At 55.9% G+C, this 27,098-nt stretch overlaps 1 protein-coding gene across 10 annotated transcripts; it reads left to right on the forward strand.

The window, feature by feature from the left end:
* On the forward strand, window positions 1–26,673 carry FAM118A (family with sequence similarity 118 member A). Of its 10 annotated transcripts, none has more exons than XM_045466548.1 (9): window positions 1–94; window positions 12,078–12,133; window positions 12,898–13,153; window positions 16,085–16,306; window positions 17,952–18,080; window positions 19,362–19,647; window positions 21,270–21,302; window positions 22,060–22,143; window positions 25,431–26,673. In XM_045466548.1, the coding sequence occupies exons 2-9, from the start codon at window positions 12,087–12,089 to the stop codon at window positions 25,448–25,450; spliced, it is 1,077 nt and encodes a 358-aa protein (XP_045322504.1). In that variant the 5' UTR covers window positions 1–94; window positions 12,078–12,086; the 3' UTR covers window positions 25,451–26,673. The 10 variants fall into 10 exon arrangements, with proteins under 10 accessions (XP_045322504.1, XP_045322506.1, XP_045322508.1 ...); XM_045466550.1 differs by having other exon boundaries at window positions 2–94; window positions 12,901–13,153; XM_045466552.1 differs by lacking the exon at window positions 1–94 and adding an exon at window positions 1,284–1,471 and having other exon boundaries at window positions 16,118–16,306.
* Window positions 26,674–27,098: the final 425 nt, after the last annotated feature.

A 27,098-nucleotide genomic window follows, 5' to 3' on the forward strand; every position in this document is an offset into this window, starting at 1 on the left:
TTTCCACAACTTGAGAGAAGACGAGCCTCTCGCACACTTTCCTCTTAGGTGTTGCTCTGAGGACTGAACAAAGGCACGCATACAGCAGGCTCAGGTGAGTGCCTGGCACCACCCAGGAAGCCCACCTCTGCCTTGTTTATTACGAAGCCACGGTTCCCCACAGTGGAACCTCTGGGTTCCTGGGCCCTGCTCTGCCCCCCCCCCCCCCAAAGTTCACAGGCTGCTGAAACGCATGAGCTTCGACGGGTGGGCTGGGGGGATGTTAACAAGCAATTAACGCCAGGCAGGGACAAAGATGCCAAGGAGAGAAGGAAGAATCATCAGCTCTGGCTGGCTTGGGCAGGGCAGGGAGAGCGGAGCTGGACAGGCTGCGCAGAGGAAGTGGTTTTTGGTCCAGTTGGGTCTTGTTCGTGGAAGGAGATTTCCAGGGGCAGAGAAAGGAGGGAGGGAGCCACTTGATTAACAGGATGACCAGGCGACGAGTCCAGCTGCGTGTTCCCGTGCCAAGTGCAACCACGCGTGATCATGAGTTCGCTCAAGCACCCCGTTTTACGGACGCAGACCCTGGGGCACGAAGGGGACCTGAACCCAACTGTCAGACCCTGGGGAAGGGCATTTCTTGATGAGGGGAGAGCGCGGGGGTGGGGGTGGGGGTGCACTCGCGCATTCACAAACGCCTGGCACCGACCGCCCGGCTCCGTGCTAGCTGCTGGGGACCCAGGGGGGTCCTGCAGGCAGGGTCCCGGTTCTCTCGGGCAGAGAGGCAGCAAACAACAGGCGTGAGCGGTTTCAGAGACGGAGGAGGGCTCTGCAAGAGCAGAGCGCGGGGCTGGGGCCGGGGGCCGACTGCTTCAGGTGGGCAGGGGGCTCCGGCCAGGAGGCGCATTTGGGACCCGCAGCGCACGCATCGGGGGTCGGGAGCGCCCAAGACGCGCGCGAACGCGCTTCGGGGCGCGGCTGCCGAGCGGCGCTTCCGGGCTCACAGAGACGCTCGCCGCGTCCCGGCAAAGTGCGCCTGCACCCATTTTGCAGATGCGAGAAGCGAGGACGCGCAGCCAGCCCCGGCAGGGCGGCGGCGCGGACGCCGGGTCGCGGGCGCGAGCTCCGTGCGCGCCCTTCTCTGCGCCTGCGCGGGAGAGCTCGCGGTGGGGGGGGGCGTGGCTCCGGGGGGCGGGGCCGGCGGTTTCGGGGCGGAACCTCCGCGCGGCTACGGCGGGCGTGCGGGGGAAGGCTTGGCGGCCGAGCCGCGGCCGGCCCCCGGGAGCCGCGCGGCGTCCGCTCGGGCTCCGGCTCGGGCGCCGGCTCCCGCCCCGGCTGCGCGCGCAGCCCTCCGGCCGCGGGCCGCCCTCCTCCGGCCCCGCCCAGCGCGGGGAGCGCGCGGCCGCCGCGAGAGCCGGAGACGAGGGCGACCGCTGAGCGGGAGGCGGCGGCGGGAGCGCGAGCTCCGGTCAGCGGCGCGGCGGCCCGGCAGGTGAGGGGACCGGGCGGGCAGGTCCCGGAGGGTCCGGGCCGAGAACCCCTTCGGGAACTCCGACCGACCTCGGTCCCCGAGACCCCTCCTAGCCTTCCCCTGGGGACCCCAGCCTCCCGAGACACCCTGGGGGCCAGCCCGCGCCCCTCCGGACCCCTGGTCCCCGAGACCCTGTCGCAGTCCCTGGGCCACCTCTGGCCCCCGCCACTTGGAGGACCCCGCAACCCGAGACCCTTCAGGGTTTCCCCTGGACTTCCAGACACCCCGAGGACTCTCGGTTCCGGAAACCGCCCCCCACATCGCCTGAGGACCCCCTGAGCCCGCCCCAGGTTACCGTCCCGGTGCGCGGGGCTCCTGAGAAGCCCCCTGGGCCGCGCAGGCCCTCGGTGCCCTCTCTCCCCACCCCGGGGCTGCTCCCCTGCCGTTCTCTCTTACCACCTGCCCCGAGTGTCCACTCCCCCTTTGGCTGGTCTCCAGGCTGGGTTTCTCATACCTGAGGTCCGTGGACCCCGAGGGGCACCCGTGAGTCTTCGCCTGGGGTTTGTGAATTCACGAGTACCCAAGAAGTGGGGGCCTGTAACAGGTCGGCCGATGAGCCTCTGTAACAGAGCAGGGGGTGCGACCTCAGCCCCCGCAGGATCATTTGTGTTTGCTGTTGCATTGAGGCCAGGGCAGGGACAGTGTTTAACTTTTAATGCTCTTTGATGAGACTCATATGGCCTCACAGAAGAGTCTAGAGAACAGCGCTGATGTGGTGGAGGGAGGGAGAGCTGCGTCGGTGAGGGAGTTAGGGCAAGTCAGGCTTTGAGGTTGTCTCCTTGGCTTAATCTTTTCACTGGTGGAACGCGTCTTTTTTCTCTTGAAGGCCTCATCATTAGGAGGAATTGACACTGGAGCTGGAGAGGACAGAGTCCTTGCTCTCAGGGCCCCACGCTGGAGGGGTGGGGGTGGGGGTTAGGAGGCTGAGCAAGTGGGTAGTTTTTCCAGTGTAGTGGCATTGAGCCCGGCTGGGGTGGGAGCCGGATTCTCAGGAAGTGGCGTTCTGGAGGGCTTGTTGAAGGGGAGGAAGGCTGATGGGTAACAGGTGAGCGGATTCTTGAAGGTTGGGGTTGTGGAGAAGCTTGCCAGAGCAGTTGCAGGGAAGGGGACAGTGTGTGAAAAGGCACAGAGGTGTTGCCACGAGGCACAGCCGATCTTGGAAATGAGAAGTGTGGCTGGAGCCGAGATCCATCCTGGGGTGGCTGGAGACGTGTTGCCTCCCTTAATGAAGATGTTCTGACGTGGGGAGAATCCAGCTTCCTTCCCTGAGGCTCATGCCCTTGGCCCTTTGCTGATTTACTGCCTCTGCCGTCACCCCAAGCAAGTGGTGATGCCGCGCAGGGCTGAAGGAAGGGAGGTCTGACTTGGTGGGTGGAGAGGAGGGAGGGGAATTCTGGGGGGACCGGAAGGGGGGAACCCGGCGAGTTTGGCCGAGGGCGGGGTTTGAGGCAAAGAAAGGGGCGGGCGAGGGGGGTCAGGGTGAAAGTAAGAGTCAGAGTCGAGGCCCGCTGAGGGGTTTAAGGAGGGAAGTGAGATGGTTTCTGTGTTTATGAACAGCCACTGGCTGCAGGGGGGGGGTGGGAGTGCGTGTTGTCTGGAGGAAGCCGGGTCATGGGAGCACGTGAGAGCGGGGTCCTGGGCCGGGGTGGTGACAATGGGGACCGCGGCTTGCTTCCTCAAGTCCAGAGCCCCGGGACTGCCGTTCAGCTCTTTCCTGTCTGAGCCTACAGTTTTCTGCCCGGGAACTGACTTTGGAACTTACTAGTTCCTGGAGGAGAGGTTTTGTCCTTTTTTAACTTTAACTTTATTTATTTATTTTGAAAGAGACAGCGAGTGAGTGGAGGAGGGGTGGAGGGAGAGAGAGAGAGAGTCCCAAGCAGGCCCCGTGCTGTCAGCACAGAGCCCGGCAGGGGCTCCCTCCCACAAAACTGAGATCAGGACCTGAGCCGCAGTCAGCCGCTTAACCGGCTGAGCCACCCAGGCAGCCCTAGGCTGTGTTCTTTTACGTGTTACCGCTTTTAATGTTTCCAGCAACGCTAGCAGACGGGAGATATTATTCCTCTTCTTACAGGTGGCGGAGATAGAGACTCAGAGCGAGTAACTTAGCGTTAAGAAGGACCACCAGCACCTGGTTGCTTAACCTGGAAGGCCGGGCTCTCCCTGCTACACCCTGCTTCCTCCCTGCCAGGAGCCTGGAGCATCCCCTGGCCCGGAGAGGCAAGTCCTGGGAGGCGGTGTTGGATCCCCAGTCCGCCCTCCTTGCCTGTCCCTGGGGAGGTCCGCGGCGTAGACCAAACAAAACTGTTGTGAACTGCTCGTTTTGCCTGCCGCTGCCTCTGCTGCCTCTTCGATCTTCCTCATAGTGGCCTCTTCTCTTAGCGTTTCTGGAAAATGAGTCATGTAAGCAAGTGAAAGTGGCGGTCAGTGAAACACCGTGGCTTGTTATCTGTGGAGATTTGGCGGTAAGAAGAGGTGCGTCGGATGCAGTGAGTGCCTTAGATGGGGGCTTGGGGTCACGGCGGAGCAGACGGTGCCCAGGGTCGTGCAGAGTTATGGGCCGGGAGCCAGCGGTGAGTGTAGAGCGGGCCCCTGACTCCTTGGGGGGCCTTCACCGGGTCACTCCCTCTGAGTCTCCATTTCCGCTTCTCTAAGACGAGGGCATCTGGCATCCCGTACCTTTCGGATCCCTCCGTCATGTTGCATTTCGCTAGAGGTGGACTTTCTAGAACATCTCTTCTTTTTGTTGGGTTGGAGACATGCTGGGGGTGCGGCCTGCCCTGGCCTTGGTACTGGTGTGTCTTCACCATTATTGGCTTATCATGACGTAGCACATCTGTTTGAGTTAATTCGACGTGTCCCATCTGATGATGGACAAACTCAAACAGCCAACACGTGATTAGTTGGCAGGGTGCCCGGCAAAATGTCAGGTGTATTTGCTGTTCTGGACCACACTCGTGTTAGGAGAAAACATCATGGTGACTGGCCTCTTAGAAGGGTTTAATGTCAGCCTTGGCCGGATGAGATGTAAGAAAAATAGCTACTTCAAGGGGTTATTGGGAGGATTAAGTGAGAAAATGCATGCAAAGTGCTTGGTACTTTCCCCTGAATCTCATACGGGAACAAAAAATGTCAGTAACAAATGTGGTTTTTGGACTAAACTGTGGCTTTTATGTTTTTTATTGGTGGGGGGTTTTGTTGTTTCCTTGGTTTGGGAATTTTTGCCTAGTTTATGCCCAAGCAACTCCGGAGGCGTGGTTCATTTGTAACTGGTAAAAATAAGCATTTTTTTTTCCCTCTGTCGTAATTGATTTTGACTGAACTTTAGAAAGTGATGGGTTAAGTGTCATGTGTTCAAATCGAGGTTCAAATTAAGTGTCATGTGTTCTGTAAAGTGAAGAAAAACAGTTCGTCCTGGAGATCCCCTATTAGGGATGGCTGGGACGAAGTTTAAGCTGCACTGTGGGCAAATTAGGGTGTGGTTGTGCTCCCGCCTGGCACAGTGGTGTCGCGGAAATAAGCTGCCCGAGGCGGGGGGAGGTGAGCCGGCCGATAGCGGCGCCCCCTTTCCGGTTGAGTGAGAACCTTTTCGGATGTTTGACTCACCTGGAGTTTTCACAACAATCCAACCGCTGGTGTGGGTGGTGGATTCCCAGGTGACAGATTTGGAAACCGAGGTGCAGAGAGCTCTCCCGGCTGGGACGCGGCGGTGTTTTTTCTCGTGGTGCCTCCAGCGCTGCCTTCTGTTGGGAGTTGTAGTTTCGGGTCCGGGCCTCTCTCTGCGGTTCCGGAAGCTCGGTTGTTACCCGTTTGCACCTTGTTTCCGGATCAGGTGACCTCGTCGGCTCATCCGACTCTCTGGCAGTTTGTTTCTCACCCCCAGGTGACTCATTTGTGGTGAGAAGCCTGGCTGTCAGCAGTACTTGAAAGCTTGGGCTCTTCTTACCTGGTGATTTGTGCTTCTGTGCCCCCCGCCCCCAAGTCTGCGTGGGAAGCCAGGCTGCCCTGAAGAAGGCGGTTTGTGGGAGTCACGTCGGAGTAGGAGAGGACAGCGGTAACCACGGGTGTCCGTGCCGGGAGCTGTGGGAACTGCCGTAGGACGCTGCTAAGTGGGAAGTGCTCGCTTCGGGGCTCCCGGGCTTTCAGACCCGCCTTGGTGCAGCCAGAGCACAACAGGTGGCTTTTGGCCTCCTTGGAGGACATCCCAGTCTTTAGGAACCCACGCTGGTTCCACGGATAGCACTTATCCTTGTACAGTTGACCCTTGAACCACACGCGTTTGAACTCTGTGGGTCCATTTACCTGCAGCTTGTTTTCAGTAAATATATTGGAACATTTTTTTTTCGAGTTGTGAGTCTGTGAGTTGAAAGGACACAGACAAGCCACATAGCCTAGAACTGTCACAAGGACTCAGAACAAGTTAGGTATGTCTGAATGCATAAAGTATTTGTAGATACCAGTTTATTTGATCAGTTAACTACCATAAAGCACACACAGACCTATTAAAGAGTTAAAATTCATCAAAACTGGCAGACTGTGTGTGACTTCATTCTCCGTGGAGAGAAATGTCGACAGACGTAGAAATGCACTTTAAAACTGCATAAAATTGGGGCGCCTGGGTGGCGCAGTCGGTTAAGCTTCCGACTTCAGCCAGGTCACGATCTCGCGGTCCCTGAGTTCGAGCCCCGCGTCGGGCTCTGGGCTGATGGCTCAGAGCCTGGAGCCTGTTTCCGATTCTGTGTCTCCCTCTCTCTCTGCCCCTCCCCCGTTCATGCTCTGTCTCTCTCTGTCCCCCCAAAAATAAACGTTGAAAAAAAATAAATAAAAAACACTGCATAAAATTACCTGTAGTCCTACTGTGCTGTCAGTGTTTTGTAGCCACCTCTGGTCGCTGTTGTGGTGAGTTCAAGTCCTGCCAGTATCTGCTTAAAATGCCACGGGCACCGATCTCCCCGTGAGCATTTCATCTCTCTGTACATTTTGTGTCTCGGTAAAAAGTGCTCTCTTGTGGCTCTTGCTGTTGGTAGTTAAGTTTTGGGGGAGTCAAAAGTTCTACGCAGATTTTCAACCACGTGGGGTGCTGGTGCCCCACCTGTTCAAGGGTGAGCTCCGTCCGAGTCTGTCTCCTGTGAGCAGCACATTTGCACATCTCTCCGTGTGGGTTACTTCTGTAACAGTGGTGGCTGTACCGTTGATAGAATGTTGTACAGAGGGCCGCCCTGTTGCCGGGCCTTTGTGGGAATGCAGTCATCTGTAGTCACGATGGCCGGTGTCACCCTTGGGCGCACCTTCTGGGAGCGTCTCATTCCGTCGCTCTCTGGATGGACTAGAGGTGACACGTGCAAACTCTGGCTGTGTGAAGGGAATCTGTTTTGAGTACATGTCTCTTGCCTGGGATCAAGGGCTGTACGACTTGAGAGCTCTCCCCACTCCCCTGGGTCGCTCAAAACCCGTACAATTCACTCACAGAAAGAAACGAAGGGGTTTGTCTAAGGACGTTTGTTGATCCCACAGACTAATTCGCAGTTCGTGCTGGAATCTGTAATAGAAAGTAATTAGTTTCAGTGTAAGGTTTTTGTTGTGCTAACGCAATAAAGACCATTCTGGACAAACGTTTTCTCCCTCCGCCTCAGTACTCCAGATCCAAGCACTAATTGATCCGTTCTCTTGACGCTTTGGTCTCCTTCCTTTCCCGTCTCTGTGCTCTTCGTGGTGGTGGAAAACAGTGGTGGTGATGGGCGCTCCAAACTAGGGTCGGTTCTGCAGCTCAGCGTCTGGGCCTGCTCCGGCAGGTCGTTGGCTGGCCTCCTGGGCGTCACCCCTGCCCTTGTGCTGATCTGGCTGCTTCACTGGCACTGAGTGGCCCCGGGTAGCCTCTTCTGTGTTGGGTCGGGGGTGGTGCTGGGTTGTCACATGGTGTACCTCAGCTCTTCCCTGGGGGCCGTTCACCCTCCCAGAAGGCTGGACTGCACTTGACAAGGCCCGAGTTCCAAGAGGGCTGGTTCCAGTGTCATAGTGCCCCTCAAACTTTTGCTCGCTGCCCGTATCCCATTGGTCAAAGAAGTCACATGATGATGAGGTCCAGAGCTAGTGAGTGAGGGGACCGTCCACGGGCGTGGTTATCAGGAAGCAGGATGGTAGGGGAAGGTCCTTAACAGTCTGGCACAGTGGGGTTAGGGAGTTGGGAGGGGGCCTTGTTTGGCTAGCCGTAATCACAAAGACCATGGTCGTAGTTTATTCTTTTTTGCGTTGGACTCCGTTTGATGAACACTTATTTTGTGCTGGATGCTGGGGGTTCAAAGAACAGGACAAGAGAGGTTACTCTAAAGCTAGTTCATAAACTATGCATGATCTCAAATTAAAAAAATTTTTTTTAATGTTTCTATTCATTTTTGAGACAGAGAGAGACAGAGCATGAGCAGGGGAGGGGCAGAGAGAGAGGGAGACACAGAATCCGGAGCAGGCTCCAGGCTCTGAGCCGTCAGCACAGAGCCCGACGCGGGGCTCGAACCCACGGACCATGAGATCATGACCTGAGCTGAAGTCGGACGCTTAACCTACTGAGCCACCCAGGCACCCCTCATGATCTCAAATTTCAAGCAGAAAACATCCTGTTAAGACTTTTATTCGTGGTTTTAGAGAAAAAGGACGAGAACTGCTTATACAGATCTGTGTTGGGGCCTGATTCCACTTTCAGAAAATGCTGATAGGTCCTTGAAGAAAAAAAAAACCGGGTTGCTCTGGGCCTGCACACTGGTGACGACATGGTCACCAAGGAAACCAAAAGATGCAGCTTCTAAAAGGTCTCTGAAGGCTTTTGTTACTGTTGTCTAGAATCTGATTGGCTTAGCAGAATGGTGTCGGGGATGGGAACAGACTGCCAGCGGCCTGCCCTGCGTCCTGCTGAAACTTCTAGGATCTGGCGCTAATGGCCTTGGAAATCTCCTACTCGGCCCTTGGTTTAAGAAGGAGTGCTTTGGGGGTACTTTCTGGGTTATGGTGAGACTTGGCTCTGCTGATGATTCTGCTGAAAGGACAGGAAATGAGGTAGTGTCTGTAGCGTGCGGTGTTCGAACGAACCGTAGATGTCTAAATATGGGCAGCTGTGCGGTTCATCTTCACGGTTCTTGGGTTGAGTTTTAATATAATTGAGTGCTTCCCCTGCTGGCTCCTTGGATTCTTAAAGATGCACAGCAGTGTCTCTGTCTCGAGGCACATCTGGCCATTGCAGTTGGAGCCCGTGACTCGGTCTGAAGTGCTAAGGAGCTGGCTTCTGACCTTCATCGAGCTCAGGCAGAGAGAGGTTTGAGCGCTTAATCCAGCAACAAACCGCACGGCAAGGCAGGCTCTCATTTGTTATGTAAGCGTTCAGTACTTGCCGGATGAGTTCCTTTGGCAAACTTTGAAATCACGTAATTTCGGAGTTCCATCGAGCCTGCCAAAGTTTAAGTTGTCCATACTTTTTGACAGGTGTGTCAATGCAATATTTAGATTTCCAGTTTGTAACTAAGGTCCTGCCTGTGTGGCGAATCACAAGCAGTTGAACAGAAGTTGGGAGAACGGCAGACAGGTGGAAGGAAGGTTTTTACCATGGAAACAGTTTGAGGCATTTCTGAAGCCTTTGGTTGACCAGTGACTGTTTAAGAAATATTCTAAAATGTTGCGTAGAGAAGGCTGAGGTGAAAGGCTCCTCCCCAGGAGTAACTATTTCAAAGCGATGTGTGTTATTTTGGGGGGGAGGGTGGGAGGAAGCTGGATTGGTCAACCGATAAGCATCTCACGTTAACTTTTCTTTTTTTTTTTTAGTTTTTTTTTAACGTTTATTTGAGACGGAGAGAGGCAGAGCATGAATGGGGGAGGGGCAGAGAGAGAGGGAGACACAGAATCTGAAGCAGACTCCAGGCTCTGAGCTGTAGGCACAGAGCCCGATGTGGAGATCGAACTCACGGACCGCAAGATAGTGACCTGAGCCGAAGTCGGACACTTAACTGACTGAGCCACCTAGGCGCCCCTCACGTTAACTTTTCAAATATGATTGAGTAGGACCGAGCCTCAAGTTCCTTCCTGAAGCAGGAGGTTAAAGAGCTACCTCACTGGCAGGTCGGAGCCTGTGCTGTTTGACTCCACAGTTTGAACGTCCAAGCACGTTTCACGGCAGACAGCCTCGAACTTTCAAAACTTCGTTGGCAAGAATTCACGTTTTATAGTTGTTAAAACTGACGATTGGTGAATAGTTATTGACATCTCAGGGCTGGGGTCCAGGGTTACTTAATATGGTGGAAAGCCCCAACATTTGTTACCTTCCTTAGAAAATATCTAGTAGGTTAAAAAAAAAAAAAGATTTGACTTGATGGCTCTGATCGGAACTTTCTAGTGGGGAGGATGAAGGGAGGGCACGAGAGCCAGCCCGAACTTTGCCAGCCTTCCCCTTTGGGTAGATCTCAGGCCTCTCTGCAGGATTCCTCTTGCCTGTGGGCTGTGCTCTCTTAACATTCGAGCGAAGGTCACAGACACCATCCGGAGGTCGATGGAAGCATTGAACCCCTTCCCTGGGGCGGGGCGGGGCGGGGCGGGGCTGAGAGATGCATCCACGCCTGCACACGTTGTCAGGGCATATTCTTAGGATGCCGTTTAGCTCTACAATCTAATGCTTGTAGACCTATTGAGCCTTGTTTACTTACCCTGGGAAATTGTTTTTGGTGACCTGATTCTAACTGAGATTAAAAGAAAAGAAGACTACACATGTCAAAAGGTGGTTTCTGGTCAGTGCAGGTTAGGATGTGACAAACCAGGCTTTTCCATATTTGCTGAGCACTTTTCTGAAAGGTAGTTTGTCAGTGCATGCTGAGATGTTTTACGGTGTTTATATTCTTTAACTCAGCAACTGTACTTCTCAGGAATCTCTCCTAAATAAATAATTCCAAAATAGATAAAAGTCTTGGTGCACAAAGATGGTTGTCCAAGTGCTATAGTAATGTCCTGCCTTGGGATTTTAGATAAAATAATTGATGGCATATTAATAAGGTAGAATTTTGTGTATGTAGCTATTACACTTCTAGTTCTGAATTAAAAAAAAATTTTTTTTTAACGTTTATTTATTTTTGAGAGATAGACAGAGACAGAGTGTGAGCAGGGGAGAGGCAGAGGGAGAGGGAGACACAGAATCCGAAGCGGGCTCCAGGCTCCGAGCCGTCAGCACAGAGCCTGATAACGGGGCTCGAACTCACGAACTGCAAGATCATGACCTGAGCTAAAGTCTGACGCTTAACTGACTGAGCCACCCAGGTGCCCCTGAGGTACCATTTTTAATCTACCAAATTATCAAATATTCACTTCAATAAAATTATTCTATCATGGCACCCCATGATAGAATAATTTTATTAAATGCATCTTGAAACTGCTGATGCTAGAAACTGCCACTTTACAGGTTATAAATAGGGGCACCTGGCTGGCTCAGTCAGTGGAGCGGGCACTGACTTGATTTTGGGGTTGTGAGTTTGAGCCCCACATTGGGTGGAGAGATTGCTTAAATAAATAAACTTTTTTTTTTTAATTTTTTTTTTAACGTTTATTTATTTTTGGGACAGAGAGAGACAGAGCATGAACAGGGGAGGGTCAGAGAGAGAGGGAGACACAGAATCGGAAACAGGCTCCAGGCTCCGAGCCGTCAGCACAGAGCCTGACGCGGGGCTTGAACTCACAAACTGTGAGATCGTGACCTGAGCCAAAGTCAGACGCTTAACCGACTGAGCCACCCAGGCGCCCCTAGTTCTGAATCTTTTTAATAAGAAAAGGAAAATGCTTTTATTATAACGCATGGAAAAAAAGTAGGGTATGACCTTTGGACTCAAATGATGGGAAAAATGTAAACCACCTTGAGGGAAATGTACAGATGTTCCTAATAGTTCTTGCCCATAGGTAGCAGAGTAATGGGCTTTATAAACTTGATTTTTCTGTATATTTCCTTATTTACAGAAGTGTTCTGGATTTGGGGGAAAGTGATTCTGTAAACTTCGTAGGTTATGGAGATAGTTTGGCTGTAGAGACCTAGCTGGCTTAAGATGCTTGTTTAACGGAAGCTAAGAATTGACCTTTTACTTAGTTTGTATCTTTGGACTAGATTTCAGCCTGGCTGCAGGAGGTCTCCGCGCCCTGGAGATGTGGTCCCCCTGGCTTTGCTCTGGTGGGCAACTTGCCATCCTTCCTCCCGGGACCAGTCGTTTGTGTGCGTGCCCACGGGAAGCCCTCTGGAGTAGAGTCCTCTCACGGACCCGCCGTGCCGTCTGCGCTGGGCACACGTTACTTTCCCTTCCCTTTCTGCCCAAAGTAGAGCTTCGGAGAGTCGGAATCTGAGCCTCCGCCTGGCCTGGTCGGTCACACAGACGTGGGAACGGTGGCTTGGGAAGCATTCTGGATGTATGTTTTTTGTATATGGCATTTTTTAGGTATTGTGATTTAACAAAGATCCAGGACCTTTGACTTGAATTCTAGCTTTCACTCTTCCAGAGTCTTAATGAGAGAACTTTGATCTGGGAAATAGAAGGCACGGCTGACTTATTTTTCTCTCTAGGATTTACAGATGGATCCAGTGGAAAAGACCACAAACAGAAGTGAACAAAAATCCAGGTAAATAAAGTCAGCTACACCTTCATGCAGGTGTAGAGCACCTGTCACGGGTCTCCTGAGCTGGTGTTTAGCCCCCGCACAGGGAAAGTGGGAGGAGAACGTTGTGTCAGGAGGGACGCTCGGGCTGCGTAGCCGCCCTTCGCTTCCACATAAGAACTGTTCCAGAAGGCAGTTCTCTCTTTGCCCGAGCAAGTGACTGTAACCTGGTCTCCAGACCAAGCAACAAGGGAACCCGGGGTCATGTCGGAGACTGGGAGGAGACTGGGAGTGCCATGCTTCTCTGGCTCAGTGGACCACGGGTTACGGGCGTTAAGTGGTGTCGGGTTAAGGAGGTGTCAGCCTGGGGTGGGTTGCGATGGATGAGCGGCAGAAACCCGGTTTGGGCCGGGGACTTTCTTACCTGTCGCCGCCAGCAGGATCATTGTGTCACCGTGGTTGGTCTTTCCGAGCTCCCAGCAGCGTCAAAAGAGTTAAAATTGCCGGCGTGTTGTCCCCGTGTGTAGAGGACTTAAATACGCGCTGCCCTCCAGGGGGACTCGTGACGACCAAGGCACAGCCGGCCCCAGCTCCTTTGTGGACGGAGGGCAGAGCGCGTGAGATAAACCCACAGCACAGCCTGATGGGCGGGGCCTCTCTTCCAGCAGTGGCAAGTAGGGGGGTGACCGCGTTTGACCTGAGCCCCGCAGGTGTTCCTGGATGTCACGTTCCCTCTGACTGTGGTCCTTCCAGGGTGACTTTCGCGCTCTCTTTCCCTTGTTTTTAAGCAGAAAGTTTTTAAAAAGCCTCATCCGGAAGCAGCCCCAGGAGCTGCTCCTGGTCATCGGGACGGGCGTCAGCGCCGCGGTGGCCCCGGGAATCCGCGCCCTCTGCTCGTGGCGGAGCTGCATCGAGGCCGTCATCGAGGCCGCCGAGCAGCTCGAGGTGCTTCACCCTGGGGACGTCGCGGAGTTCCGCAGGAAGGTGATGAAGGACCGGGACCTGCTGGTCGTGGCCCACGACCTGATCCGGAAGATGTCGCCTGTAAGTCTGTTTCAGAGGGCCGCTTCGGGTCTCCCGGGGTCGCTTGCTTCCGGACGGGGCTGCAGAGGGCGGAGCTGATGCGAACGCTTGCACGAGCTGCGTCGCGTCCTGTTCTCGGCCGGGCCGGGCTGACGAGCCACCGTGTTCGTGTCCTTTAGAACCTGAACCGTCCCTTCCGACAGCGGTGATGCGGGCCCACCGCGGGGCTCCTGAAAGAGCCCGTGCAGAGTGGAGCCGGGATACGAGACGTGGTGACTGGGGTGTCATGCCACACTGGGGACGAACCTTGGTTTCACGCCCATTTAGCAGACGGGTATCCTGGAGGTGTGGTTTTGGTTTAAGCAGGCCAGCCGCGTAGCTTCGGAGGACAGGTGGTTCCCGAAAACATTTTAAGATGGGGGAAGCTAGAGCGTCTTTGTCTGCAGGGGGACGTGATCTGGTGGAGAGGAAGAGCGGTCCCCTCGAGTCGGGGGTGCCGGCGCAGGGGTGGGGGTCCGCCGTGAGGCAGCCGCCGTGGACAGGCAGGGACGCTGGGAAGCTACACGATGTGGAAGGGGCCAGGGGCGGGTTTCTTCTGGTTACTTCTGGGTTTATTAGAGGACAGCCGTCACCTGAGCATTGGGGGTGGGGGCGAGGGTGTTGGAGACGCTGCACAGAAAGCACGAGAGGGTGTCTGCAGGGTCATCGGGGAGACCGGGAGAGTTTAGGCCGCTGTGCCCCCAACTACTGACTTAATGTGGTCACATTTGTGTCCCCCACGTGGAAGTCCGGGCAGGCAGCCCCGGGACAGCATGCTGGTTTGCCAGGGCCGGGGCCCCCGGGCCTTGTTTTGTTCCCCTGCCAACATGTGCCTGTCCGGCAGGGCAGGAGGGGAGCGGGGAGGGCTCCCGCCTCACCCCTGCCTGACGTGGGAGCCGCATCTCTACCGCCTGTGTTCTCGTCGTGCCGGCCTGGGTCTCCAGCGTCTGGGAGGTGTTTCGGCTGGGCAGCTGTCCCGGGGGACGTGTTCTGTTGGCTCGGGGCAGCTGGGACGTGGGGCCAGGCCTGGCCCGCCGCCTGTTTTGTAAATGAAGTTGCCGGTGCCCAGCCACGCCGATCGTTTGCGTATTGTCCGCGGCTGCTCTCACGCTCAGGCGCAGGGTGGGGTAGTTGTCACAGAGACTGAGGCCCACAGAGCCTGAAGCAGTTGCTGTCTGGGCCTTTGCAGACGGGGTTGCTGAGATGGACGGGGACGAGTCAGTGGACAGAGTAGTGTCGCGGGGCGGGTGGTGCGGGGCCGCGTGCGGTGAGAGGTGGTTCATTTGTTGAGAGGCCACGAGGCAGACACTTGGAGCTCCCGCACAGATGGAGCCTTAATCTACTTTTCTCTTTACTTCTGTGGGCTTTTTTAAACTTCGTAAGACAGGAGTTAAGGTGAGGCCAGCCGGAACGGTTGTGTTTCCCCAGCCACGGTCAGCAGGTTGAGAACAGGTATGGGGTAAGTGGCGAGTTTTTCCAAATTGCCAGGAAATCCTGGCAAAGGACGGGAGGGGCAGCGAGGTTGAAAGCTTGGTCAGGGGAGTAGTTGCGGTGATAGATCACGGAATGTAAGCTGCCTCCTGGGAGAAGGTGGGGGGGGGGGGGCGGGTCCGCGGGACCCGATTCGGTGGTGGGCGGGTCCTGCTGGCTTCGGGGTGGCCCTGGGTGCTGAGGTGCTGGCAGGGTGAGCAGGCGCGAGGGGAGGCCCGGCCAGAGGTTCTGAAAGGGCCAGGCTCTTGCTGGTGGTGAGGCTCGGGATGTGACAGCAGGCCGGTGGCGGAGATGGGACGCGGTCGGTGGACGGGAGGGAGGGAGGTGCTTTGAGGGTCAGCTGAGTGGCTGAAGGAACCGGCAGGAACTGGCCCAGAAGTACAGCCAGAGAGACTTGATGGGGAGCTGGGTCCACCCCTGTGCTCCCAGGGCCGGGCCGGTTTTCAGTGGCACCAGGAGGTGGACGCTCACAGAAGTAGGTGAACGTGTGGGAATTTACCGATGACGGGCCCACGGGAACAGGGGAAGGGTTTTTGGGGTCGGGGAAGGAGTCGAGAATGTCAGAAAAGGGGGTCGAGCGCCGTCCTGGGGTCTTGGGACCTGGGACCTGCACCAGGACCGAGGTGGCTTCTGATGGACAGAACTGAGGGCGGGGCCGGCGCATGTCGTATCGTGTGTGGTGGGGGTGGCCGGGAGGCTCAGCCTTCCCGAGTGCACGCTGCCGCCTGACCCCCGCACCCCCTGGTCGGAAGCTTGTGTGTGTTTGCGGCTTCCCTGCCCTCCTCTTGAGCCCGGGCTTTGCCCCCGTCGCTGCACGGAAGTGGCTCCGGTCAAGGCCGGAGGTGACCTTTGGTGCTCCATCCAGAGGCCGGATCTCCTTCCCGTCCCATTGAATCACCCAGCAGCATGTGCCTTACTGTCCTCCGCCTAACTTTAAGATGCTGTGGCACCGAGAAAGAGAAAACCAGCACCTCTGCAGCTCCTCACAGGGAAATCTGAAGTCCGCAAAGCCCCACGTGATCTGGTGCCCGGTCGCCTCACCTGCCCGCCCTTACCCGCCAGGGCCCCGGATCACCCTCGGACCCACCTTTGCTGCTGCTACCTCAGTGCCTTTGCGTCCGCTCTTCCCTCTGCTTGGGCCACTCCCAGCGGGTGTGTGCTCCAGTGTCCCTATTCCTAGTGCCCTTTGCCCCCAGCAGCGCCGTCCCCCCCTTTCTGCTTTACTTTCCTGTAACGTTGGCCACCACTGACGGACCCCTTAGGTTCTGTACATTGTCTCCCTCCTCCAGGGTTTTAGGAAACTCTATCAGGTCGGGGTTTCCTTCCTTTCTGAAATCAGCAGCCAGAAGGAATGTTGCTGCCTAGGTGCTCAGTAGTTGCTGAGAGAGGATGTTTTGGTAACTCTGTTCCCCTTTTCTGTAGCGCACAGGTGACACCAAGCCCAACTTCTTCCAGGACTGCCTGATGGAGGTTTTCGACAACCTGGAACACCACATCCAGAACCCGCTGGTGTTGCAGTCCGTCCTCAGCCTGATGGACAGGGGCACGATGGTCCTCACCACCAACTACGACAACCTGCTGGAGATTTTCGGGCAGCAGCAGAGCAAGCCCATGGAGTCCCTGGACTTGAAGGACAAGACTAAGGTGCGGGCTGCAGGGTGGGGGGCGGGGGTGTCTTACCCCCTCCGCAGGCCGACCGAGCCCTCCCTTTCACGGCAGCACATTAGCGATCACGACACCGGGAGGGCGACGACTTGTCTCACCTGTGCATTTCCTCTGTGCCTTTGTCCCGCGCACGTGCAAGGGCTGCTCACGTGCGTGTGTGTGCGTGGCAGGCCTTGTGGGAAGGAGGGCCAGTGGTTTGGGTAGCCCCTCCCCCTCGTTCTGGATCCGGTGATGCTGTGCGTGACGTTGTTATCTTGATATTTTTCCCTTAATACTGTACTTGGAATGTTTTCTGATCACGAAGCTGTTTCTAAAAGCATGCTTACAAATGGCAGGGTGATGGGAGAACTGAATTAGAATTGCCATCCTTTCTCTGTTATTATTAGCGTCTTTCCACAAGTACAAATAACACTACCGTGAAGATGTTTACACTGTGTGTCTTTCTGGTGACTTCTTTAGGGTAAAATCTCAGAAGAGCGGCAGGGTCAGAGGGCATGAGTATGTTAGACAGATGATGTGAATCACCAGGTTGCTTCCCGGAAGATAGCCCGTTCCTGCCCCCACCAGCCGCGTCAGAGAGCACGCGTGTCCCACATCTTCTCAACACGTGTCACCAAAAAACAAAACAAAACACATTTCTCCCGTTGAGGTGGAAATCGGTGAACAGTGTACGTTTCTGTTTCTCTTATCGCTAAGGTCGATCCTGGTTTCATTTTGTTGACTATTTCTTTTGTGAAATGTTTGTGTCTTTGTGTGTTTGCTTAAAGATGTCGTGTCATTACTAATGCCGCTGCTGGGTTATCCAGCTCATCCCCCCAGGAAGCCGAAGCGCGTAGAGATCGCGCCTTGACGTTGAGGGCTGCTCCTTGCGCCGTCCCCCGCAGAATGTGGCGAAAGCGTGTGCCGGCACAGTCCGCGTGGTAGGGTCACGCCCTCCCCTGAGCTCTTTGTGACACGTGACAGAGCGCCTGCTCGCTGCACCCCAGCCACGCGGTCCCATCTGCGAGGCTCTCTGGCTGCTGCTGTTGTAAATCGCGTCCCTGGAAATCCAGTGCAAAGGGCCTGTGGCAGAAGTGCCGGCCCACCTCCCGCCCGGTGCCCACAGAGCTGGGCTCCTGCGGCGTGTCTGGTGGTGCCAGGCCTGCCCGCCGATGTGACGGTGGCCCTGGCGTGAAGACAAAATGGAGTGTGTGTGATGTGCAGCTTTTCAAGGGCCTTGTTCTAGATCTTGAGGTGAAGTCAGTCCAGGGCTGTTGGATAAGTTATGGGTCCACACGTGTGTTTTTCTGGGCGTACAGACGACACGTCCACGGCAGTGACTAAAATAGAACGTGTCACTCAGAAGCGAAAGTCCCCTTCATCCCCCTCAAGGAACCGGTCTCGGCAGGTAGCTGGCATCTCACGTGCTGAAAGCCGTCTGTAAAGCAGTTCTTGGTCCGACAGGACTCAAGTGGCACAATAGCCCGGTTCCTCTTAGGCTTTAAAGGTGCAATTATAAAGTGAAGTATTTCTCTCGCTCTTTCCAAGGAACGGTTGAAACCCGCGAGTCCGGCGTAGATGTCTTCCTCTCTGCCTCCTTTAAATAATAGCTTTCTCCCCTCTGTCCTGGCTTGCTGTCCCACAGGTCCTTCAGTGGGCGAGAGGGCACATCAAATACGGAGTTCTCCACATTCACGGCTTGTACACCGATCCCTGCGGGATGGTCCTGGATCCGTCAGGGTACAAAGATGTTACTCAAGACCCGGAAGTCATGGTACGGCCCCCCTTCCTCAGGCACTGCTTGCGCCCCTTGGGACTTGGTGGCCGCTGGCTGCTTGCTGGCAGTCCGAGCGGGTTCCTGGCCTCCAGGCATATTCCTGCCCCTCTGTCCACACAGCTGGCGCTGTTCTCAGCTGTCTCCCGGGGCTGGTGCGTTGAACGGAGGCCCGGTCCTCGTGCGGTGCGGCCCGGCCGCTCGGGGACGCAGGTGAATCTCTTCGGCGTGATCCGCGCCGGTTTCCTCCGGCCTCTCGTCCCGACCTCACGTGGTGCTTTTTTGCGTTCTTTCAGGCCTCCCCTCTCCTTTCTCTGCTTGGCATTCTCTCTAGCTTTCAAAACCTTGTTTTACACTTCATTCCTTCCCTGTGAGGCTTTTTTGATATCCTGGACAGAACGAAGTGTGGGAAAGCTGCTTTTCAGCTTTCTATAAACTCTTTTAATTAGAGCACTTACAAACCACAGTATTCTCACGGAGTCACCGGCAAGCTCGGGGTCGGGCGCCGTGGTCCTCGTGCCGATCCCGGCCCGCGGCCCAGGTGTGGCCAGACGGGTGGCCGGGCTGATGCCCCTCAGCTGCGTCGGTAATGCTGTGAGGACGTCTGGGTGGACACCGGACCTCCCCCTGGGGTGTCGGGCGTCTGAAGGGGCAACTTCCTGCCGCACGCCCGAGTGACCGCGCAGAGTCCTGGCGGCCCCCTCTGGCCCGCTCCCTGGGGTCCCTGTCCTTGGTCTCCCCGCTCCTCAGCTCTCTGCTCTCACTCCCAGAAACCCAGTTCTGACCGTGGCACCCCCGTTACCGTCTGTGAGCCATGGAGACACGTTAATTCCAGACCGTCATACATAACACAGTTCTGGACAGAAACGAATGGAACGTCCTTAGTTCCCGTTTCGAGAATTTAAAATTGTACTTAATTCCAGGAGATTTGACTGGAGGGACTACACCACAAGGTGGGTGGTGGGTGGGTGTCAGACTCTCCTTACTTTAAGGCACGTCTACGCTGGACGTCGACCGGGACCTGGATCCGTGACCCCGGCTTGGAGAGGAAGGGGCTCCCGCGGGTGCCGAGCAGGGAGTGTGTGCGCGGCTCGGGCCTCAGTTTGCTCACGCGCCACGCCGCGTTGACGCGAACGGCTTTGCCTCTCACACTGGGGACGGTGTGGCTGGTGGGGACGGCCTGTTGCCGAGCGACATTCTAAAGGCGCAGGCGCTCGGCCGGGCCGGGACCTCGCCGTCTTTCGGACGAGCGTCCCTGTCTCTCGGCTGGTTTCTCCGCAGGAGGTGCTCCAGAACCTGTACCGCACCAAGTCCTTCCTGTTCGTGGGCTGCGGAGAGACCCTGCGGGACCAGATATTCCAGGCTCTCTTCCTCTACTCGGTGCCCAACAAGGTGGAGCTGGAGCACTACATGCTGGTGCTCAAGGAGGACGAGGACCACTTCTTCAAGCATCAGGCGGACATGCTTCTGCATGGGATCAAGGTCGTGTCGTACGGGGACTGTTTTGACTATTTTCCCGGATACGTGCAGGACCTCGCCTCTCAGATCTGCAGGCAGCGCAGCCCAGGTACGGGCCGTTCCCCCTTCCGGGCGTAAAGCAATGGGGTTCTTTCTGATTTTCCTTTCTTGGGGATAGAACGTACGTACCGCGAGACGAAATGGAGATGTAGTTTTACACACCCTTACGTTGACCGGCCCTCCAGCCACGTTTTAAAAGGGTCCGTGTGTCCGTTACAAATCGGAGGCTGGGGCGAGTGGTCTGACGGTAACGTCTGCGAGCGGAGCCTTAGCGTTTAGCGCTGTGCGTGCAGGAGCCCCCGTGGAGTCCTGTTTCCGATGGCTGGCTGTGTCCCCGCCGAGGCCCTTAACCAGGAGAGCAAACTGCCCAGCCGGCCGCAGCCGTTGAGATGCCGAAACCCCAAAAAGTGCAGAGACCTCATTTATTCTCACCGTGTCGCTGCAGCTCACGACTTAGAACCGCAGAGACACGAGACGATTTCACGAAGACTTTTCTTTTGGCAAATAACATCTTTTCCCCGTTCTGCCGCGTGCAGCACACCCTCGTAGGTGATTCCTGGCCCGGCTGGGGGGGAGTTGTTGACCTGCCCAGGAAGGACCAGGGTAACTGAGCAGCTTTTAAGTGGGTCAGCCTGTCAGAAGGGCAGTTGATGGCTTTGAGGTCGGGGACGTCAAACACGGATGATGGTGGGCGTGGAGCGGTCTTTACTGGCTGCCATTTAATTGCAGCCAGAACCTCCCCCCACTCCCCCCGGGCAGGGGACTTGGGTCAACCACGTGGACAGCTGCACGTGGCCGCTGTGACCTGGAAGGCCAAGATTGCGGCCGACCGGATGCGTACATGGTCCCGACAGCTCCGTCTTTCCCCGCTCGTCCTAGCGGACAGTTGGCTTTACGTCGAGGGCAGTGGTCCGTGTCGTAGCCCGAGGAGCAGCGGGGACGGACCCTCACGGGGCCCCACACCGCTGTCAGTTTTACCTTCTCCACCTTCGTGTTCGGTCACAGGACCCGGGGCCAGGAAATAGATGATTTGATAGATGGCGAGGCCAGCTCAGAGGCGAATCACTTGCCCGGTGAACGCCCAGAGATTTCGGAGCCGGAGCGGGATCCGGTGTGTCCCAGGCAGGCCCGCGCGGCCTCATCCTGCCCCTCCCCACGGCCTCCCCTGCCTCCGCACGCACGGCTGCCCCGAGGACCGGGGCTCACGAAACCCGAGTGCCTTCCTGTCCCCGCTAGACCCCCTTCCGTGACCCCGGGTGCATCCGACGAGCTGTCAGGGCCGAGAGCTCTTTTGGACCCGGAATCTGTGACCGTGTCCTTCAGGACGTTTGTGCTTACCTTCGCGAATTCTCTCTCTTGACCGGAGAGGGTGGTGTCCTGGCGAGGACAGTCGTGATAGTGACCACGGGTACCGTACCTTCCTCCCCGTGTGCCAGGCTGGCCCAGACATGCCACACGTGGAGCCCCTCGGTCCTCACGGTAACCCTGGGAGGAGGCAAGGAGGGGCACTCCCGGCCCGGGGCCCTACGGCACACCGGAGCTGGCGTTCAGGTCCCCTTGTCGCGCTGCCTCTCCAGGCAGCCCTTGCCGCCGTCCCTGCCGCTGCCCTGAGGATGAGGACGAAGGGCACGTGACGTCTCGGTTCTGCTGACTCTCTTCTTTCTCCTCCAGATGCTGACCGAGTGGACAGCACCACGCTGTTGGGTAAACAGATCTTGATTTCTGCCAGCCCGTTCTTTGCCTACATGTGCTGCTAGCTCACTGCCGCTGTTGCAGAATCACCAAGTGTTTCTCTTAGTAAATACTTAGCCTGTATTGAAACGGCCCCCGCAGAGGTGATGGCCAGTCCCGCCCTCGCGAGGGTCCCTGCCACAGCGCAGGGGTTAAAAATGCGTCCCCCCGGCAGGGAGGCGCAGCTCAAACACGGGTCATGTGCTGGCACCCGAGAATAATTTCCCGTCTTACGAGTGTAGCAGGTCTGGCCCGGCCCCCTCAGAAGTGTCCATCGCCAAGGTTCTGAGCTTTCAGATCAGTTTTTCTGCTTGCTGCTTGTTGGAAAGGTGCAGCTTCTCGCTGCCAGGCCCGCTGTGGCCGGTTACGAATTCACAAGACAGAGCCGGGCCGGGTGGCGGCCAGCGTCCTCCTGTGGGCAGACTGGGCACCGGGCTGTGCACAGAGGTGGGCTGGTGGGGGAGAAGGGGCCGGTCTGTGCGGCCCTGGTGCCCCTGCCCGCCTGGCTCGGCCCCTCCGCTTTCCATTGCTGCCTCGTTTCCCTGTGAAAGGACGCCTTCGTTAGACCCTTTCCCACTTAAACGTGACTTTCAGATCCGTCCCCTTCTTTGGAAGAAAGCGCAACCCGTGGGGCATGGCAGGGGTTATTTGGCTATTGTTTCAGTAAGATCCGATTTATTAGCCCTTGAAGGGTGGATTCTAAAACAGATTAAAAATTTTCACCTCGTAGGTAATGCGTGTCAGGACTGTGCGAAGAGAAAGCTGGAAGAGAACGGGATTGAAGATTCAAAGAGGCCCCGACGGTCCGATGCAGGTACGTGTGCTTTCCGTGCAGCGGCCGCTTGGCCACACACAGATGTTGGCGGCCCCTGTGTTTTGTCCGGTCGTGAGGCCCCTTGCCGTGGGCGGGAGGGGTGAGGACACGTGTGTCCACTGAAAGTGGCACGCGCTCGAGGAAGCGCACGGGGGGTCAGCCCAGGCTTCTCGCAGTGAGCGCTCTGTGCCGTCACACCCGCTTCAAGCAGCAGCATCGCTGGGAGCCTGTCCCCCACCCGCCACACCCCGGCTGACCACCGTCCTGCCTCCCCACCCGCCGCACCCCAGCTGACCACCGTCCTGCCTTCTGTCCCTCGGTCTGCAGGGAAAACCACTTCAGGTCATCTGTCTTTTGTTCCCCGTGTCACTGACAGGGAGTTACATAAACTGTTGATTTAAGCGGACAATGTCCGTGGCTCCGGGAGAGGAGATGTGGCGCCCTCACGCCTGCCTCCAGGCGTCGGCGCATCACCTCTAGTTGCCCACGTGCCAGCTCTGACTCCCAAGGTCATAGCAGAGATTGTGCCCTTCGGTCTGTCTATAGGCGGTAGAGTTTAAAAGGTGGAAAACAAAAGCGATTACTTTATTAAAACGACGCAAACGTTTTTTTCCTGGCTGAGCAGCCATCCCCGGTGCTGTGTTAACGGGACCAGTGTCAGTGGCGGGATGTTGTCAGTATCGAGGGCAAATGTGCTTTTTTGCTTGTTGCGTGTCGGTGCTTTTTATTTTTGAGGAATTTTTAGATTTTTCTTTGCCCTTGTCCAAAAAATAATGTTTTGCAGTATTTTTTTTTTTTTAAGTTTATTTATTTATTTTGAGAGAGAGCCACGAGAGAGAGCCACGTCTTCCCCAGAGAGAGAGCTGGGGAAGGACAGAAAGACAGGGGGAGAGAGAGAATCCCAAGCAGGCTCCACAGTCAGCACAGAACCTGACGTGGGCCTCGAACTCACAAACCGTGAGATCGTGACCTGAGCTGAAATCGAGAGTCAGACGCTTAAGCGACGGAGCCACCCGGGCGGCCCACGTTATTTTCCAATGGATCATCGTCTGTCATAGGGCCCCTCCCTTCCCGTGACATTCGGCCTTCTGCCCGGCTCTGGACTGTGCACACTTGCCGTGTGGGAGCTTTCTTGCTTCCTAGGCCACTGTTGCAAAGACCTGTCTTCCTGCCCCGGCCGCCTGGCCAGGACCTCCTCAGGGGGCGCTCACAGCCCCGTGGGGTAGCGGGGGGGGACACCCCAGCCCTTGGGTGTCCTCATACTCCACTCACGGCCAGGGTGTGGGATTCTGCTGGGAAACCCACTGTCTCAAGGGTCTGTGTTTCCTGTTGGAGACGGCCTGTTGCCAACCCAGTTCTCAGTGGTTTGTAGGTGATCTGTTGCCTGCCTTTCTGGAAGCTTTCAGGATCTTCTTTTTCCTCCTGTTCAGAAATTTCACGAATTTAGGTGGAGCTCTTTTTTATATATGTTGCTCAATTTTTTTTCCTGTGTCTCCAGCCCCAGGGATAATCTCTGGTTTCCCTGATTATGTCTTTCTGCTGTGTTCCCTTGTCCTCAAATTCATGCTGGCCGGGCCTCCTGGATTGCGTTCCGAGGTCCTGCGTTTTCTCCCATGTCTTCCTGTTCATTTTGTGTTCAGCTCTTCAGAAACTTTCTGGGAGATTCTCAAAATCGTGTCCTAGTCTCTGGGTTCCGTTTTTATTTTGAGAGTATTACTGTTGATTTCTGGGAGCTCTTCTGTGTTCTGATTTACTCTCTTTCGTGGCATCTTTCCTCCCCTCCCCCCAAGACCGTGATCTTTACAAATCTTGAGGGATACCAGAGGCTTCCCTGGTTGTCTGACTCCATTCCTGACAACATTGGGATTGAAGATTTTCAAATAAGTTTATTTTTTTTGCTGTACATAAGAAAACCGAAGCAAAGTGCTCCTAAACATGTAATAATCCACTAGGAATTTCTAGGCCTATGAAGCAAGTAACTCGTCAGTTTACCTATTTATTCGGCACCTAGAAGTTACCCCTCGGTGGGGCTGCCGTTAGAGTATCTTCCTCTTCTACGTCGTGGGGAGCTTGTGCTGTCGAAGCGGCCTGGCACAGGTGCAAAGATTCACGGTGAATGTGGACAACACTTAGTAAATAAAAGGAAGCAGTTTTATTTGATTTTTTTTTTTTTTTTTTTAATTTATTTTGGAGACAGAGACAGAGCATGAGCAGGGGTGGGGTGGAAAGAAAGAGGGACACAGAATCCCAAGCAGGCTCCAGGCTCTGAGCTGTCAGCACAGAGCCCGACGCGGGGCTGGAACTCACAAGCTGTGAGATCATGACCTGAGCTGAAGTTGGATGCTTAACCGACTGAGCCACCCAGGCGCCCCAAAATGAAGTAGTTTTAAAAGTGGGGCTCCGTGCAGAGTGTCATCACCGGAGTAGGGCTGGTGACAAGGGGAGACGGGAGGCTGTGGCCTCGTTCATACCGGTTGGATGGACGCCGAAGGGGCGGGCGTCCGGGTCCTTCGGCCGATTTTTTATAGCTTCAACACACTTCCCTGTAGAGGGAGGATGCCATTCTAGGAGCAGTTCCTCTGAAGTCTTTTGGCAAATATTTGGGTTGTGAATTCCGCTAGTGGGGACATTTGTGACCAGACAGCGAGGGAAATGACGAAATTAGCGTTGACCTGTTTCCTCCAGGACAGGTGGTGGTTTCCGCTGGTCTGTCTCCTCCGTTTTCCTCCTGTCTGTCTGGGGCTCCTCCGTTGCCTGTGATACTTAAGAAGGCAGATCTTCTGGTCATTCTCTGCTGGTAGTGTTTCTGCTGCCACTGCTGCGCGCGTGCGCTTCTCCCGTCCAGGGCCTCCCCTGGGTGGCAAGCCGTGTGCCCGGGCTCACTGCCCGGTGGACTTCACGGGATCAGCGGACGGGCCCCGCGTGCCGGCACCCGCTGCTCCCCAGGCGGCCATGAGTGATGCTCAGAGGAAGCCCTCCGGGTCCGCGCTTAGTGCGGTCGCCGTTCCCGTAGGCAGGCGGCGCGGACCCGCTGTTCCTCCGAGAAGGGAAAGGCGCCCGTTTCCACGGGTGGAGATTCCCGTCGGTCTTTGCAAACCTAGCGCAGTGATTTACTTTGTTCCCGATGGCGCGTACGGATCACAACACCATTTCTAGACAGTGGCCACTGTGTCCAAGTCTTCAGTGTGTGCGGAAAACCGAACGGTGTGGGACGCCGACGTCCCATCGCGGAGGCTCCTCCGAGCTGAAACTTAATGTCTGGGTCTTCCTTTGTTTTGTCACAACAGACGATGCCGGAGGGTCTTGAAATCTTTAAAACCGCCAAAACCTGCCACTTGAAGACCAGCCTTGTGTAACCGCAGTGCCGTAACCCAAGCAACGAGGAACGTTCAGAGAACTCCGCGTGGCATCTCTCGCTCCAAAACCGTCCTACACCCCGGAGAGCCGCGCGGGCGCCTCGGAGGCCGGCTGCAAGTTCCACCGTGTGGTTCGCACGTTCGGGAGGTAGAGCCTCACACGGGCCCCGACGGACGGCTACCTCAGGGACCGGCGTGGTGGGAGGGAGACCGGACTCCTGGCTTCTGCCCGATGGGCCCCCTTCGTCAAGGTGGTTTTTCTAGTAAAAAGGGGAGGGTGAGGACTGTCCAAGCAACAGTAGTTGCCAAAGAGGGAAAAAAAAAAAAAAAAAAAAAAAAAGACACTTAAACTTACGATTTTTACGTGGAAACATGTTACTGTAGAAAAAAATTCAAAGTATGGTGGTTGCGTTGTTCGCTAGGAAAGAATGAGCGGGTGCTTGTTTGAGGCACCGAGCCTGCTGCTGTGAGAGTGGTTGGTGTTGAAGAGGAAAGGCCAGCTGAGTGGGGTCGCTTTGGAATTCCCTAATTTTGGTGACTTCGGCTCCAAAGAGCGGCAGGACCCAACTGGCCGCGGAGCCCTGGAGCCCCAGGGCCTTTGCACGAGCGCAGCTCAGCACCGCACAAGTCGGTGTCGCAACGGGCGCCTGAGAAATGACCAGTGGAGCGCGAGACCAAGTTTGCAGCTTTTAGTTAGAATAGAAATCCCACGTTTTCAGAGTCTTTATTCTATGGGGGAAGGTCCAGCCTTTCTGTTCTTATCTCTTAGAAGTGTCTCCCCAGGGCCCGTTTGGGGTTTGCCCGGAATGAGGCGGGCAGACCTTGTCAGGGGTGTTGGGGTTCACACAGGTGGGAGAGCGCCATGCTGGGGGCAGGGCTCACGCCCGACGGTGGCCATGGCGGTGACCCTGGGACCCTGCTTGGTTTCCTCCCAGAGGCTGCCTATTTCGGATGTGCTGTCCTTGCCCAACTCCATGATGCTCCCCCTTGATGGCGCTGCCCCCCCCCCCCCCCCCACCCCGGTACAGAGAAAGTTAAGAACAAGAAACATAAGGTTGGAACATGTTGCGAGTGAGAGATAAGCCGGAGACCTGCTTGAGACACTTTTTTTCTCTTGTTGAAGCATGAAAAATCTTTTATGTTACTCTGGTCATAAATAAAATTTTAACCTCGACTACATGTGCTCAGCTTTAGTTACGACAAAGCTGGGGGTAGTGGATTTAATGAGAACTTTGGCCTTGACTTCTCACTCAGCTGAGAAGTGACTGCTTGTGTTTAAATCTTCTAAAAAGCAGAGATTATAATTTGTTGGTTTTTAAAGACACATTTCCCAAGTGCAACCAGAGGCGAATGTCTGCGTCTGAAAGTTGGTTGGATGCGGGGCAGGCCAGAACGACCGGCGTGGAAAGGGACGCGGAAGAGGAGAGGTTGGGCCAGCTGTGCGCCACACTCCAGGCCATGAGGCCTCGGCGCCGTGATGGGCGGCCTCTGCAGTCGGGTCGGCTGTCCACTGAGCGAATTCAAACGCACGCTGGTTCCAACGTCATTGGTCTGCTAGAGGCACCTGGAGCATGACTCGCTTGTTGGTGGCTCGCCGGC

The sequence above is a fragment of the Leopardus geoffroyi genome, chromosome B4 (genome assembly GCF_018350155.1).
Source record: "Leopardus geoffroyi isolate Oge1 chromosome B4, O.geoffroyi_Oge1_pat1.0, whole genome shotgun sequence".
Lineage (NCBI taxonomy): Eukaryota > Metazoa > Chordata > Mammalia > Carnivora > Felidae > Leopardus > Leopardus geoffroyi.

What these genes read in the sequence shown, in the direction of transcription:
- FAM118A (XM_045466544.1), top strand. Translation starts at nt 8,504, where the DNA reads ATGGTGAGACTTGGCTCTGCTGATGATTCTGCTGAAAGGACAGGAAAT. An exon ending in CTCAAGACCCGGAAGTCATG is followed by an intron (nt 18,081 to 19,361) that starts GTACGGCCCCCC and finishes GTTTCTCCGCAG; the next exon opens with GAGGTGCTCCAGAACCTGTA. An exon ending in GGACAGCACCACGCTGTTGG is followed by an intron (nt 21,303 to 22,059) that starts GTAAACAGATCT and finishes TTCACCTCGTAG; the next exon opens with GTAATGCGTGTCAGGACTGT.